Raw genomic sequence first — 17,079 nt, 5'->3', positions numbered from 1 at the left:
CTGTGAAGAGCTGGCTGGCTTCAGGGGGCTGGCGTTCCTCCTTATTTCCAGTTAATTTCACAGGTATCGAGGCTCTTAATTGCAAAGAAGTGCCTGGAGTCATATAAAGCATTACACATTACATCATCCCTTTGAACGTTTTCTACAAAGAATAGCATATGCTCTCCTACACTGTAGGCAAAATGTTCCTTTATTTGTGCAACGATCATGCCTGTAAGGCTAAAAAGAAACTAACCGAGGCAGCCAAGAATCAAAGAAACTTCAGAGCTGAAATATTAGCATGCTAATATTTTTTCCTTCCCTTATATGGAATCAGACATTGGGCCATGCTTTGTTCTTAGTTATCCCCATGAGATTCCAGTACTAGGTGTAACAGAGCAGAATTAGGTCCATTTTCTTTCATTACTTAAGAATCCTCACAACTGGGGAAGTGGAGAAGGTATCTTAGAGCCCCACTAATTTCTCCTCAGCTACCCTAAGTTGAAAATCTGTCCCGCGTGTACAGTACAGTCATTTTCATTTTAATGAAAGGAACTATCATAAAATGAAAAAGTAGACCCAAATGACTGTAAATTCATCTCGAAACTTTATTACTCATTTATTTATTTATTATTCCCTAGTCCCCGTTATGCTAGATGCTGCACAAACACAAATGAAGACATGGTCCCTGCCCCCAAAGAGTTTATAGTCTAAGAATTATAGTTTTATAAGCTGCCTTCCTTGCATGGCCTGCTAATCAGGGCTCGTGAATAGATCTCTGTAAGTTTTTAACTGTATTCTTTATTTGCTTAACAGAATGAAAATGCAGAAAATGTAAACCAGCACATAAAAAGTTTGCTTTGTACACCAATAAAAAATGGGAAGAAGAATAAAGTGATAGGTATTGCCATTTTGATTTGTTTACATTTCTACTTGCACACTGCATGCCCAGTCGTTACACAAAATATCATAACATGCATCTAACTGTTGTCTTTATGTGAGATAAAATGTATTGATATTATACTGCTGGTATGTAACTATGTAGGATTTTTTTGGATACTTCTGTATAATTGCTATACAGAAGTATTTCTGTACTCCAGAGTAAAATCTCAGCAACATGAAATCTAAAATCATAAGAGAAAATCCTTAAGCACAATGAAATAGTTGTCATGCTTTTAATTCAGCGCCCCATCATACTCCTATCTGTCATTTTTTTACCTACTGTAGGTGAAAAAATACCAATAACACCTCAATTATTTTTTTCTACTTTTTCTATTTATTTCCTTTGTGCGCCTGACAGCACTCTGTTGGTAATTATTTTCATGGTATTCCCTGTAGACAGTCAGAGTTCCTTGTTCTTTTTATGGGTCTTTTGCATGGCAGTAGGTAAGAGAAAAGCTTTACTTTAAAAAATAAGAAAATATAAAAGCCTGAGACACCTGGCATATAGACTAAGGGGAAGAAGAAGCACCTGAAACTACTTCCACCTCTTCTTTTATATTTTATTTAGATTTCATATTGATAGTTACTTTTTAACATTTACACATGCTCAATTAATGTAACAAATTATGTTAAAATTCCAGTCTAATCAATATTGTATTGAGGAATAGGAAGGACAGTCTATGGGATGTACTCTCTAATCATCCAGCTCGTTTGTGCCACTCAGCTGGTGCAAAGAGGCCAGAACTGATCACAACTGGTCAGCAGAAAATCCCCTTGTTGGAGGGGAATGCCCAGGAGATGTAAGTGTGCTAGTGTTGAAATCTTCACCTGTCAACAACTCTTCTGGCATGGGGGTATTTTAGGGACAAGGAATGAGCATGGTGGAGCATGATGGAGCTGCACCAGCATCAGTGGTGCAAGTTGGAGCTGCTCTAACACTCATCAGGGGTATGACAGACTGGCCTGATTACAGTTCTGGAAATGGTTCTGAGGAAGCCCCCACACCCAGAGCAGGAAGCAGAGCTCAACCATAAGAGTGAAACTCTAAGGGTCAAATATGAATTTCTACTAAGTCCTTACACAGAAGAATTCTCATTGTCCTCAATGGGAGTTTGGACTGATTGATTGGAATTCACTTGGGTAAAAGCTGAGCCAAAACTAAGGAAGGGCCTCAGGATCTCCTCCATAGGCATTTCACATAGCGCTAGTCTAGACTGGGAGTAAAGATGTATTTTTAAAACAACTAACATTTTAAAACTTTAATGTGGACATAGAAAGATTTATTGTAACAGGTCAAGGTGGACTCTAGTGGGTAGCCTGGGGTTCATCTCGACTAACATACCTGTTAAAATACAGCTGGTAGTGCATATTGGGATTTTGGTAACTTGGAAGCCTTTGTATAGATTTTTGCATACAGCATACATGACTATGGGAAAATAATGGATGGGATTCTGGGTGGCACCTCTAAGAGGGACAGCACCAAACTTGCAGCCCAAGGGATGTGGGAAGCTATGGTGGTTTTAAGCTACTATGTGGGTCTTGATATAATGTAGACTGGCTTGGGGGCCTATATAAGTTATGACCGCCTCCCTATGGGCTGAAGCTGTACATGTGGCGACCCTGCCCCTGATGTGTCCCTCCTGTCCCGAGCCCCGCCCCCATCACACTCTCTACTACCAGGTTTACAAGGGAGTTCTCTGAGAGCAGTTTTCCTCAGTTCCTGCATCAGGAGAATCCTCCCCATGCCAGATCTGGGTGTTTGGAGTCCCTTTACACCACTCCAGACCTTTTAGCCAGAGTACAGAGCTCAGAGCCTGGGTGAGGACCTCACCCTAGGTATTCTTAGTCATTAAAGTCTCCGTACCATAGGCCTTTAAATATGTTTACAGTGTGAAAATTCTCTAAAAAGAAAAATGAATCAAAGGAGAAAAAGCTAGAAAGGTAGAATGTGCATCTAATGAATGATCCAGTGACTAGGTAGTGCCAAAAGTCACTCTTCACATTCAGTACAACTTCATGAAGATCCGGCCAAGCAGCTAGATGTTACCTGTATATCAGAATAATTCAGCATCTATATCCTTTAGCTATTGGAACAGGCCCAAGGTAATAAATGACACTTTGTCACATTTTTCATTTAATGTCGATGTAATCTTTTAGTATAGTCTCTTACATGTTTTATTACAAGGTCTTCTTTGTTGTTTGAACAAAGCTGTAAATAGAAAATCTACTTCTATTCCCCATTACACTTGTGTAAATCTAGAGTAACTCCATTGAAATCACTGGATTTCACTTACTGATGTAACTTACTGTAAGCAGTGAATCAGTCCCAAAGAACAGAAAAATGTCTGCAAGTGGGTGAATATAACAAATGTATGGTCTTGTGTAAAGTTACAACAGGTTTTATATTTCATGCAGTTATGAGATATTTCTTTAAGAAATCAATGGTTTCAATCGTAAGGTGAGATGCTTGGTACTGTGTTTTGCTTGGTGAGTACAATTGTATAATCCTTTCATGGGCGCCACATAGCTCCAGATTTTGTCTCACTTCTTTCTGCTGTTTCTCCCATTTAGTGTAAGCATCTCCATTACTGCTGTAGGTCAACCACCCATTCTTCAAGTGAGCAGTTAGTTTTCTTTTAAAAAAACTGAAATAGGAACAAAAATAAGCAGGGTTTTATTTATAATTTTTGTTGCATTTCATGATGGTGGTCAGAACGTTTCTTTGTGTTAGTAAAGAAGCAAGCACCAGGAAAAGTTGATTTAGGAGTTAAAATGAAAATATTTAAAACATGAGCATTTATCTCCTGCCACTTCCTCATTTCCCTGATGAGTTTTTACCCTAAGATTAACAAGGGCAGCTCAAGTTCTCACAGTTTTTTCCCTGTAGCCTGCATATTACTTATACGGCTCTCAGAGCACTGACCCATAGTGTCTGCCCCTCCTTACTCTTTCTAGGATTCTACTGCTTCTGTGACAGCACAGTGGCAATGCTGTCATTGGTCCTGTAGGGTAACATTTTCGAAAGCATCTAAGTCCCATTTCAAAAGAGACTAAGAGAGGCATCTAGGACCTTTAGGCCTGTTGACTCTCAAACAGGATTTCAGTTCCTATATGTAAATCACTTTTTTGAAAGTGGAACTTCAGCTCATACAGTGCATCTGCACTTTGAGCTAGAGGTGTAATTTCCAGCTCAGGTAGACATACATATGTTAGCTTTGATTGAACTAGGGATCTAAAAATAACAGTTTAGCTGTAGCAGGATGGGCTAGCCACCTGAGTAAGTACATAGGGAACATACTCGGGACAGCTAGCCTGTCCCACCACCCACATCACCACAGCCATACTTTGGTTTTTGGCATGCTAATTTGATCAAAGTGAGTGCACGTACGCTACCCCAGCTGGAAATTCCACCTCCAGCTTGAAGTGTGAATGTACCCTAAAGTCACTTTGGAGCTTTTGAAAATGTTATCCCTGGTCTGTAGATTTAGAAACCATGTATATGTGCCTTTTCCAGCAGCAAGAAGTTACCCAAGACTATATAATGGGGACAGTTCCTGAGGGAACTGTCGTGTGTCGGTTTCTGACAGCAGTTGCCATCCAGCTTCCTATCTCTCAACCACCCACACCATCGAATTCTGCAGAATCCCAAGTGTGTGTTGTTTTGTAGAAGGGTTTCCAATGACTACATTGGGAAATGGGGGAATACTTCATAGTCAGTGCTCCTACCTCCATATGTATTTTTGGGCCTCATTTCATGGAGACAGATTGTTCTTAGCCGCCAGCTCCATGTAGCTGATGGAAACAGAAGGTCCTCAGAGAGGAATTATCTTTAACTTGTCTAGTTCTCAAGTTCTTGTCTAGTTACATTTTATACCAGCTGCTTTTATGGGACTGTTGTTGCTCTAGGACAGACTTTTAACTCCTCAAACAGGTTTTTCTATTGTTGTTTGCTGTTTAAATTCATGATTAAACTTCTCAGGCAGGTTGCATTATTTGTATATTTTTATTTTTAAGCTAAACGTCTCTGATAAGAACAGTATATTTTTCTGGGAGAGTAGCTTTCTTCATCTGCAACAAAGCAAGAAAACCTTTCTGTTTGGTCTCCTTTTGGGCCTGCATACCCTTTAAATATGTGCTGAGAGCATTATAGAAACCTTCTGTGGTTTTATAAGTATGCCCCAAAAAAGAATTTGGGCTCCTTTAATTCTGATGTGCATGGACCCATTGATGCCTCACGGGAAAACTTTTGAAAAACATTATATTTAGAAAGTGCTTTGGCTTATATATCATGCAGTATATTTACTGTAATTCTCTCCCCCTGTTTTTATTAATAGAGTCATTTACATGAAAACAAAATCTATGTTTTTCAGAGTTCATCTGATCTTCTGGTTTAGTCACTGCTGGAAGTCATCATCCCCTATTCATTACATCACAGTTGCTATGGAAATGATTATGTCATAAACAGCACTAAACAGAGAGTTGAAAGTGAGATCCATGAGATTGTCCCACACCCTCAAAAGAGTCTAATGATAGATCAGTTTCTCTTCCACAGAGGGAAACCAGTCCATTTCCCAATGAATTCTTCTTTGTTGTTGTGTATTATCTATATAGCTGTAGTGCTGAAAGGTCCCAATGAGGGATCAGTGAATCATTGTGCTAGGCACCATACTTCTACATCACAAAAAGACAGATTTTGCCCCAAAGAGTTTATAATTCAATTGCAGCTTACCTACTGATTTCAGTGAGAGCAGGATCTGGGCTGGGAGAATTTCCCATAATAGGGCATAATTTGGCAAAAAAGGGACACTGTTACTGTGCTATAAGTAGATTGGAAACTGTTCTGTGTACAGAACCTTTACATTGCAAAGAACTCATTCCATATGTTCTCAGAGTTGCTATAGACTGTTACAGAGAAGATACATCAAGACTTTGATATTTCTTGTTGTTTTTCCTTAATCTAAAATGAGTAATTTTAGACCATAAGTGTAGATTGCTAGCAATGGTGGGAATTTTCTGTAAACATTCCGTAGTGTAGACAAGGCCTTAAAAAGGTGCTGATTACACCCGCTCTCGATATAGTTGCAAAATAGTTTCCATTATAATTCCCACCCCACCCCCACTCCCTTTTTCAGAAGCTGAGAGCAGCTCTGGCATTGTTGAGGCTCTGACCCTAAGACTGCACATTATAAGAAACAAAAAGCCAGGGATCCAAATTCTGCTCCCATTTATAGTGCTGTAATTCCAGAAGCAAGAAAATGCAAAAGTTACTGTTCCAATAGCAGTGCTAGTTGGGTGTCAACAAAATAGTGTTTTGTATTCCTGTTTTATTGGTGAAATATATAGTTTAATATATTATTGTTTAAACTGTTAAATGTGTGGCATAAAAAGCACAGAATATGCAATATGACAAAACTATATCTTCAATCATAATTTTTGCATTTCCTAACTCATTATAATTTTTAATTGTTCATCTGTAACTTTCCAGTGGCATAATTATTTACATTTGATCAGGCAAGTGTTTGTCCTCATAGTCAAAAAGGTTAGAGGCATATAGACAGAAAGTTCTGTGTGTGTATTACTGAACAAAGTTAGTAGAACTTGGTGATAACATCTATAGCTGTTTATTTTTAATAATAAGCCATCTGCAGTCAGGGCTTGATCCAAACCCAACTGAAGTCAACAGGAGGCTTTCCAGTGACAGAAATGGGCTTTGATCAGGCCCTTTATTGGAGAGACTACATCTCCATAGAACAGTGGTGGGCAACCTGCGGCCCATGGGCCACACGCAGCTGATTAGGGTAATCTGCTGGTGGGCCGTGAGACAGTGTTTATATTGACCATCTGCAGGCATGGCTGCCCGCAGCTCCCAGTGGCTGCGGTTCGCCGTTCCCAGCCAATGGGAACTGCAGGAAGCAGCGGCCACCACGTCCCTGTGGCCCGCGTTGCTTCCTGCAGCTCTCATTGGCTGGGAACGGCAAACTGCAGCCACTGGGAGCTGCGGGCGGCCGTGCCTGTGGACGGTCAATGTAAACACTGTCTCATGGCCCACCAACGGATTACCCTGACGGGCCTCAGTTTGCCCACCACTGCCATAGATCATAGCAAGCACACTTGAACTTTGAGCCTGAACTTTAAATATTTTCTATTTAGTTTTTTTTTTTTTAACTTTCCGGTACTGTTTCAAATAAGGAAGTGCAAACTTTATGTGCCACTATCCTGACATTCAAAACTGTTCTTTTGGCATGGTTACAAAAATCTAATTAGCCTCTGACTTAATCCCTAAAGACAATTTGTCCTTCAATCTAAAGTACTTTTAACAATAAGTCAAGAAGAAAACTGCCTTGTAGAATTTTGCAAGATAATGCAGGCTATACAGAGCTACATATCTGCATTGTAGATCTTAATGAATACTTGAAAATCCACAGAACAACATATAGTAGTGTAGTTTTTATTCTTTGGCATATGAAAATAAATCTAGTAAAGTCCTTTTATAGCATTCTAATTTGTGTCCTGTATATATTTGCTTTAAAAATACATTGATTATTTGTTTTATAGACTATAAGAATTCAGAGAGCTAATATCTTGTTCTGTTTTGTTTCACATAAGTGTGGTATTTTAGCAATTGCTATATTACTTCTTTTCATTCCTGTGACTTGACGTAGGGGTTTGTCAGCTTGTAAATAAGATGGAAGAAGACTTGGGCAAAATCAAGGCTTTCAACAGAAATGATGAACAGTTTCTGGAAGCCTTTGTCATCTTTTGTGGCTTGGGGATCCAGAATACACAGATGTATGAAGTTGTGGAGAGAGCCATGGCCAAGCAGATGGTGACATTAGAGGTGAGCTCAAAATCTAGGCAATCCTTATTTGGCTCAGTATATAATCTAGTTTTGGTCCAAATTCTGCTTTCCCTACTCACAACCTAAAACTACTCAGATGAGTAAAGTGAGCAGAATTTGGCCCCCTGCGTTAACAGGAGCTACGCTTATTTGCTGCTTGTTTCCATATTTGCATAGTATTTTATCTGTTGTTGTATTTTAACTGCACTCATGGGATCCAGTGAGTCTGCCTTCCCTAAACACCATGCTGCACACTGACTACAGTCATCAACATAGTTGGTTTGTCCAATTGCACAGAAAGAGGAAATGGTGTGGAGGATTAGGGGTGTCCTCTTGTTTGAGGTTTTCTGTGATGATTTTGGCTCAGTCCTTTAGACAAACCAGCATATACAATAACAGCAGGATTACTGTAGGCTTTCTGCAACTTCCTCGAACTCCATCAAAGTATATTAAGCATGAATGTCATCTGGTCCTAGCCTTTGAATTGTTTACTGTTAGGTTTAATGACCGTGGTGTTAAAGGAGGTTCTAACATGATATGCTGAATTACTTGGAAGATAACTGTAAGCCTGAAACTTAAATTTTGTAGACTTTGGATCTGTCCAATATGTAAATAAGAGTGTTTGCAAAATTTCTAACATGTGGATTATGTACCCAATAGCTTCTAAAGGAAACATTAACAACTCTCATGTAAACATGTAGTTAGTCGCTTCAAGTGGGGCAGATGATAACCGTACGGTCAAGTAATTTCAGTGCTTTTTAAAAATAAGGTTGGGTTGTTTATTTACATCTCACATTAGTGACTGCTGGTTTATCATTTAAAAAAAAAATCCGTAGAGGCTGTAAAAAATGTCTTTTTTAAAAAAAAGCCAGAGCTGGTCTCTTAGTTGCACATATGTTTAAAGGAACTCAACACAGTAGCATTCTCCTCTCTTTTATTCTCACAAATAAAAAATAATATATGGGGTTTTTTTTTGTTTGTTTGTTAATTTAAAACAAAAATATTTTCTCCTGGACTGAAACCTCTTCTTCCAAATTTTATCCAGGACAGAATTTTCTTTAATGTCTGAGTTAAACACCCATGAAAGAAAGGGACTTATTTTGGGAACAGTGTCATCCCATAGTTTATAGCTGTGCTGTGCTATATTTGTCTTTGAAATGGGGTATGAAAGCTTTCCCAAGAGAAGGGGTTTTGGTGGTTTATTTTATTTTAATTTTTTGTTTTAAATCAGAGCTCTTTGCTCATTTATAGGTTTTCTTGGCCTGGCTATATCAAGAAGCCGCTATGATGAGCATACCTATGCTCATGCAGAGCTCCATTAAAGTCAGTACATTGCAGGCATAATCTCAACCATTTACTCTTTAAAAAAAAAAAAAAAAAGATTCAGTTGCTTTTACATTGCATGCTTTTATTTGTACTTAGGTTTCTTCATTCCTTATCCCATAGGTCCTCTCATATCACGCTTCAGCCACTGAGGAGGAAACAAGGGAGCTGCAGGTAACAGCGGTAATAGCATTTTTTAAATAATAGTAAAAAATGCATTCTTACTATATGGAGCAATGAAAGATGGTCCAATGTGCAGGGTAACGTTTTCAAAAGTGCTTATGTTAATTAGGTGTCTAAATTACAATGAAAATAAATCTGTTGCTGAGTTTCATTGGTGTATCATGGGTAAGGCTATGTTTTAGTCACAGGTATTTTTAGTGAAAGTCATGGACAGGTCATGGGCAGTAAACAAAAATTCACGGCCCGTGACCTGTCCATGACTTTTACTATATACCCCTAACTAAAACTTGGGTGAGGGGGCTGTGGGTGCTCGGGGGGGCAGTCTGGGGGTGTGTGGGTGCTGGGAGGACTGGCCTGGGATCCCCGCTGGTGCTGGGGGGGAAGCGGGTGGCAAGCAGCCTGGGACCCCCCCCCGCTGGTGTTGGGAGGAGCATGCAGTGGCATGCAGCCCAGGACTGGCCCCTCCACCTAGGAGCTGCAGGGACATGCTGGTGGGAGCCGGGGAGCCCCTCCACCCCGAGGTGAGTGCCGCCCCGCACCACAATCCCCTGCCCCTAGCCCTGAGCCCCCTCCCACACACCCAAACTGCTGCTGCTGGCTGCTGCAGAAGTCATGGAGGTCACGGAAAGTCATAGTATCCGTGACCTCTGTGGCAGACAGGCAGCCTTAATCATGGGACATTAAAAGACCACATTGCATCATGGGAGATGTAGTCTAGCCAGGGAGCTAGGCCCATAGGGAGAATGGGGGCATTGGGGTCTGAAACTACAACTACCGTGAGGCACCATGGCAGCTCAGGCAGACGCAGAGTTTAACATTATCCCAGAATGAAAATTTTTGATATTTCTGGATCAAAATTTTTGATAACTTTTTATTCCACAAAATTTTTTATATTTCAAGTTTTCATCTGCTTTGGGATGAAAACAAATGTTGAAATATCAGAATGTCCACAGGACAGAAATTTTGTTTTTCTATCAACTCTATCTAAATACTAATCCTGGGATATTATAATTAATGTATTCCCCTCCTTTGCTCATTGTGTACTTCTGTAGTTAACATCCACTACCCCATGAGTAACTGCATCTAGTAGGTCAAGACATGTTTCAGTCTCACTCCTCCCATTCTGGGACATATTGCTGATGCCCACTGTTTGTTCTTCCCTGAAGATCTCAGTCACCACATTCTTCATTATAAAATTGAAGCTTGTTAGCATTAGGTATATTTCTAACTTATCTAAGGCCATTCATCTGTCTCTTTTACCTTCTTATCTCTTCTGTGTCTGGTAGAGTACTCCTGGCTTTGATACCTATTATCCTAGTCCAGGGGTCGGCAACCTTTCAGAAGTGGTGTGCCGAGTCTTCATTTATTCACTCTAATTTAAGGTTTCGCATGCCAGTAATACATTAACGTTTTTAGAAGGTCTCTTTCTATAAATCTATAATATATAACTAAACTATTGTTGTATGTAAAGTAAATAAGGTTTTTAAAATGTTTAAGAAGCTTCATTTAAAATTAAATTAAAATGCAGAGCCCCCCGGACCGGTGACCAGGACCCGGGCAGTGTGAGTGCCACTGAAAATCAGCTCGCGTGCCGCCTTCGGCACATGTGCCATAGGTTGCCTACCCCTGTCCTAGTCCCTAGGAGGCAACAATTGTGTTTTCTTTATTGGCCACACTTTTTTGGGCCACTTTTCCCCAACAGAGATACTACCCAGGAGAACATGCCTCTTCTTTCTAGTGGCTTCCATTCAGGGCTTGCCTCTTGATCACTGATCGGACTGCTGATCTCTGCTGGGTTCTTAGTCTGAGGACAGAATACCAATTGCAGGCACAACTGTTAAAACAGTTCTTTTGTGCATGATCTTTTCTTCTTACAGCTTTCATTTAAGCCACGTTCCTCCATCTTTCTTCATTTCTCAGAGCCTCTGCTATGCTCTGCATTCTCTCAAATTGCCTTATCTTTCCTGAAGATCCCTTTTGTCTCTTTCCAGTTTGTCTTTCTTTGTGACTTTCTTCTCATTGACTTCATCTGCCTCTCAAGCCTTTCCATCCTTCCTCCAAATCAGAGAGGGCAGATTACATTTCAAGATGGGTATCCTTTATGTTCTTTCATTTGTTGCACATGTCCCACACCAGACTGATTTTGATCCTTCGTTTGCCATTCTTTTTAGTTCATCAATGACTGCAACGTGCTTTGAGAGCCTCTGATCGAAAGTGCTATGGAAGTGCAGAGTATTATTACTATTATGGCAAATGGTGTTTCATACTTTGGAATGTCTATTCATTTCTTGGAAACTCTTAGTGTCAAAGGACTCTACTACCATAACAGCTCCCATGCTGCACTCTCCTGTTTGCTTCTCAGCTAACTTTTTCTGTGCTCTATATTTTGTTCCCAACTCAGCTACTGCCTTGTTTATGGCTTGGTTTACCACTCAGTACCTAACTCCTACACATGTCAGACTTTTGTTTGGATTCACTCCGTTGTTGGCTCTCCTCTCTGAGACCAAAGATAAGCTTGAGGTCGATGGTGGTAACTGAAGTCAAGAGTTTTAAAACAAAAGGCAAATTTTGCTAAATTTGGAAATGCTTTCTAGATTTGTTTATTAAAACAATGTCAGGGGCGAATTTAACCTTCAGACTGAGGCTAACAGTGGGAGCTTGCTTTTTCCACTTTCTTTGAGCTTGGCACTTACGCTGTTCTAGTCTCATGTGTGCATCCAGAGAATGTAAAATAATAACACATTGGTGGCTTAACAAGCTACACCACAGATCTTCTGGGGAGGCTGCCAGTTGCTAATTTCCTCCCAACCATCTGGTGGCTCTCTCAGGATTCAGGGACCACTAGTGAACTGTTTTCCCTCTGTAGAAATTGTAGGACCATGAAGGGCCTCTGGTTGCTAGCCTGCTCCACTTCCCTATTGCAGAGAGCAATAGGCCTTTGTCAGTCTTGCTTCTTTGTGAAACAGATCTTTATTTTCAGTGAGCCTCCTTTAAGTGAATAAAAGAATTAAACTGCACATGATAGTGATAGATGACATCAAAAAGAAAACTTGCATTCTGTTTTGCATTTCATCATTCAGAGTTTGAATAATATTCTAAAGAATCATTCTTTTTATTGCCTATAACATATTCTTGGAGAAACTATTATTTTTTTAAGAGAAAAGAACCCAAGCCAAATCAATAGACCTTCTGTTGGTCATAATTCACAATGTGATGAGCACAACTGAGCATGCCAAAGTTTGTTTGTTTATTTATGTTGATTTGTCCAAAAGAGGGAGAGTTTTCTGTTCTGTTTTTATATACCAAGGCTCTGGTGCCTCTGCCATATGTTAAAAATACAATCAAACCAATACACACAAAAATAACTGCAGCCTCCCCAAAACCACAAATGGAAAAACATAAGACACACCAACCACAGACTCCAACCCACAGCGCATTCACCTTCCCTCTCCAAAAGCCTGGAAAAGTGATTGGATTTGTAGCATGTGCTGAAGGTCAGCAGGTTTGTGCTATTGTGAGCAAGGATGGGGGTTGACTCCAGAGCGCAGGGTTCCTGACAGAGAAGGCCCTGCCAGCAGCTTCCTTTTTTTTTTTTAAAGCTGGCCGGGGGGGAGTGTCTCTGCTGTACCACAGGGAGCCTTACCTTGAGAGATGTGGTTTCTCACCTAAGGTGATCCCCAAAGCTTTAGATCTTTATAGATTAAAACTGGCATTGGCCTAAAAAAGGGGAGAAATTATTGGAATATTTTTTCCTTCAAATTCTGAAATTTCATCAAAGTTCAAAACATTCTGACTAGTTCTATAGCTGGGTGAAAAATGGGGAAAATATACTTTGTGAATAATTTCTCAATGTTTCCAGTTTATTTTTTGAATTTCATCAGTTCAGATTGCGACCTGTGCTGGGTCAATGGCAGGATGTTAGGTTTCAAGGGTATGTCTACACTGCAGCTGGGAGTGAGCATTCCATCCTGGGTAGACAGACTCGCACTAGTAGGGCTCGAGCTAGCAGGCTAAAAATAGCAGGGTGAAAGTTGTGGCTCCATCAGACACTCAGACTAGCCACCTGAGCTCAAGTGGGGGGCTGGGTGCCCCCATACTGCAGGAAAGCCCATTTGCCAAAGAGGCTGCCACTTCCTGCCCTGGCATCATTTTCTGAGTTGATTTAGAGTGCAGCCCCTTGTTGAGCGCATTGCAGGAGACTAATCTCAAGGAGACAATGGCCTGGATCCTGGTAGCAAGGTTCACAACCAAAAGAAATGACCTCAGTCTCCTGGCCAGGTGTGTATGAGCAAAGAAGCTCTCCCAGTCACTGCTGCTACATGATCATCTAACTGTAGCTGGGGATCCAGTAATGCCCCCAGATCTTTAACTGAAGTAACAAATGGTGGGCTCATAGTGTCTGTTAAAGGGCCAGATAAGATCTCTGCCATACCTTCAGTTGCTTACCCCATCTCACCAGCATCACTTCTATCTTAATACTGTCTGGAGGCATATTAAACCCAGCAATGAGAGTCTGGCTGAGTTGATTTAAGGTCACCTTCAATCAGCTAGTCCTCATCCAGGCTTATATCCCTATCAAACACCAGGTAAGGCATTTGGGTCAGATGAAATTCAGAAAAAGAGCTGGGTGTCACCAGCATACTGAAAACACTGCCAGCTAAAGCCTCATCACTAATTCTTCCAATGACTGAATATACACATTCAACAAGAGGGGGTACAAGGTAAGAGCTCTATGAAACACCACATGAGAAAATCCTAGGCTTAGAAGAACGGTTGCCCCAAACTACCTTCTGAGACCTCTCAGAGAGAAATGAAACCATGGAAGAGTGACCCCCCCCCCACCTACTCTCACTGAGGTTTGCAAGTGAGCAAGGTAGTGTGTTGATAATACAAATTGCTGCTGTGCATCTAAAATGAAAACTGACACCTAGGACAATTGTCAGGTGGGTGTTTTCATCTAAAATGATTGTAGACCCCCAAATACCCATTCAGTAATTGTCAAACAGTTCTCAGTGTAGTATTACAGCCCATTATCTGACGTGTCAGTAGAATCTTTGTTCCTAAAACCAGGGTAAGAAGCTGATCTTGCTCTTTCTTTAAAAAAAAAATATTTTAAAAATCTGTAGTCAACAAACCCCATTTCTGATTTACAGTCATGAAAGCATTTTTCTTAGTTTGTTTACATTTTTAGCAACAGAATAAAACACTTGAAATGGCAAAAACCTGTCATCGTGTTTATCATATTTTTCTGAAGCCATCTGGCAGCTGTTTTAGGAAGGTTGGAGGGCAAACAACTCTCAAGATCAAATGGGTCATTTTAAGTTGGTTGGAAGTTGGTGCTCCAAGGCCCAGTTTTAATTAAATACAGGGTAAATGTTTGTTCCTAAATCTGAACTTATACTCTGCATTAGGAATATGTATTTCTGTCTATGGCTAGAAAGAACAGTTCTCTTTCTACTTTTAACCTGTTTAAGGTCCTGATCTGGGAAAGCACGGGCATAAGTCTATCCCATTCTAGGATTGTACATTAGCACATGCCTGAGTGCTGTCCTACATAAGGTTACTTCTCTGAAGCAGAGTATAGTCACTGGCCGACATGCATTTTTGCACCGATCTACATGTGCTGAGCAGTTAGCCCGTTGGAGTTCTAGGTGGCAGGTAGCTAGGGCTAGAGGGGTCTTAGACCACCAAATGTGAGCTATGTTGCCACTACCTGGTGGCCCAGCAGCAGGACAAGCAAGGAGAGTCCCTGGAGCCCAGTGGCAGGCAGTGAGGTGGATCTACAGGGCCCTGGCATGGAGCTGCGGGCAGAGTCCTTCCTGAGTGTGTCCAGTGCCCAGCGAGCCAGACCCCATTCCTGGCATGGTAGTGGCGAGTCTGTCCCTTCCCTTCCAGCAGAGCTGGGGCTGGTGTCAGTGAGGGAGAGAGGAGCAGGTGAGACAGAAGGAGGAGAAGAGATGGGGGGAAGGGGCTGTGGAGGAGGGAAGCCAGACCCAGCTACGGCCAGCTGTGGCCACTGGCACTGCCACAGAGCTCCCTGTGCTCCCAGCCCCTTGCCTCTCCCACAACCCCTCCAAATAATCCACCAATACCTGACCTAGCCCTCAACCACTGCTTAAACCCATCCAGCTCCCTGCTGCCCCATCCCCAAATAAACACCACAACCCTCTCCTGCCCCCCACATAAACCCAAACTCCACAAACCACATTATTCTGCCACAGCCCCACCCATCCCGCCTTCCCACTACACCAACTCTCATCTCCCCAATAAACTCACCCTGTCACAAAAGCCCCTCAAGCAACACCCCCATGAAATATGACCCTGCCCGAGCCCTCCCTCCATTCCCTAAAGCCCCACATACCCTCCCCCACCATTGCTCATTCCCCATTAAACCCACCTCTTAAAATCTCCCAATCCCCAAAATACTTCCCTCCCCCCCAACCTCCCCTTTCACTCCTGCGCCCTGTCAGTCCATGACCCCTTATTCCCGCCAGGGCATTTCCGCTGCCACCAGCACCCAAGTCCATCTACCATACAGATCACCTCAAATGTCATCACCTCCTGGCTGCTCCAACCCCCTCTTCCATCCTTCAGTTGCTCCAGTCACTTATGGCTCCCGCAGGAACTCCCTGCAGTGTCCCTCACCCCTTTAGCCCTGGCATCAGTATCCCATTTTTCCACCACAGCAAGAGCTAATGGGCGGGAGCGCAGAGCCATGCCACTGCCGGGGTGAATGCAGGGTGCACACCTGCCTGTCACACTTCCCAGGGGTACCGAGGGTTGTGTGAAAGAGACCTGTCTGTACCTGCCATGGATCAGCCCACTGACAACCCCGGCCGCAGGCAGTACAAGTACTTCCTTCTCAGCCCCACGGTCTCTGCTATCTCTCTGCAGGCAAACAATAAGCACACACCAACCTCTGAACCCTCTGAGTGTCCCTGTGGAGTGCCAGCCTCTGTTCCACTGCACACTCACAGGACTCACAGATTTCACCACTCTTGAAAGAATAGTACACCCCAGCTTATTAGTTTTAACTCCAAATCATCGCTCCACTTAACACACAGCACTTAGATGCTTTTATAGTGAAAACAAGAATAAGTTTATCATCAAAGAACAGAGATTCAAGTGATGGAAAGTAAGAATATTGGAAACAAATGGTCATATATAAAACAAAATCATAACATGTTTTTTAAAGCCTAAACTTAACTCCTACAGGATAGTTTACCCCAACTCCTTTTCCCCAGTATTTTCAACCAGGTTGTTTGAGATCCCTCTTTCAGAAGCTCAAGCCTGCTGGTGGCTTGTCCTCACAGACTGAAGGAATACTGGGGATTCATCTGAACCCCAGGTATAATTCCAAAAGTTCATTAGCTTTTCTCCTAAACAGGCCCTGCTGTTCTTGTTAGTTCTTAAAGTCCCCACAATCTACTGATTAGCATGTTGTTCAAACTGTAAATGGGCATCCCTTGGGACCCATATAATACTCAGTTTCACATGACCAGCTAGGGAGAGATAAACATCTCTTTCCCCACTCCTTACAGGAGCATATGGGTCACCATTTGGTGACCTGCCTTTACATACAGACCTAGAGAACATAATTTGTAGTATCTATCCATAGCTCCTCACATATTGTCCATACATGCATCTCACTATGAGTGTGGCACAGGCTTTCATTAGAGAACTTACATGGCATTCTTTGGCAGACTAGTATGTAGATACCAGACCCAGAGAATCTCTGTAACCCTTATGTACCCCAATTGGCATCAAGAGGTCCTTGGGTCACACACTCACCGGGGCTTCTCCTCCACACTGGG

General features: G+C 41.8%; 1 protein-coding gene across 1 annotated transcript in view; it reads left to right on the top strand.

Annotated features, from left to right (window-relative positions):
* PDE5A (phosphodiesterase 5A) overlaps positions 1-17,079 on the top strand; it is a 103,597-nt gene that overhangs the window by 62,282 nt on the left and 24,236 nt on the right. Inside the window, exons 9-11 of the mRNA XM_065405011.1 lie at positions 796-880; positions 7,584-7,759; positions 9,206-9,265. Of these exons, the coding sequence (XP_065261083.1) occupies positions 796-880; positions 7,584-7,759; positions 9,206-9,265 (321 nt within the window). The remainder of the gene's footprint in view (positions 1-795; positions 881-7,583; positions 7,760-9,205; positions 9,266-17,079) is intronic.

This window comes from Emys orbicularis, chromosome 5 (assembly GCF_028017835.1).
Source record: "Emys orbicularis isolate rEmyOrb1 chromosome 5, rEmyOrb1.hap1, whole genome shotgun sequence".
Taxonomy (NCBI): domain Eukaryota; kingdom Metazoa; phylum Chordata; order Testudines; family Emydidae; genus Emys; species Emys orbicularis.
Note: the sequence above shows the minus strand (reverse complement) of the source record. Positions and strands in the feature narration are given on the sequence as shown.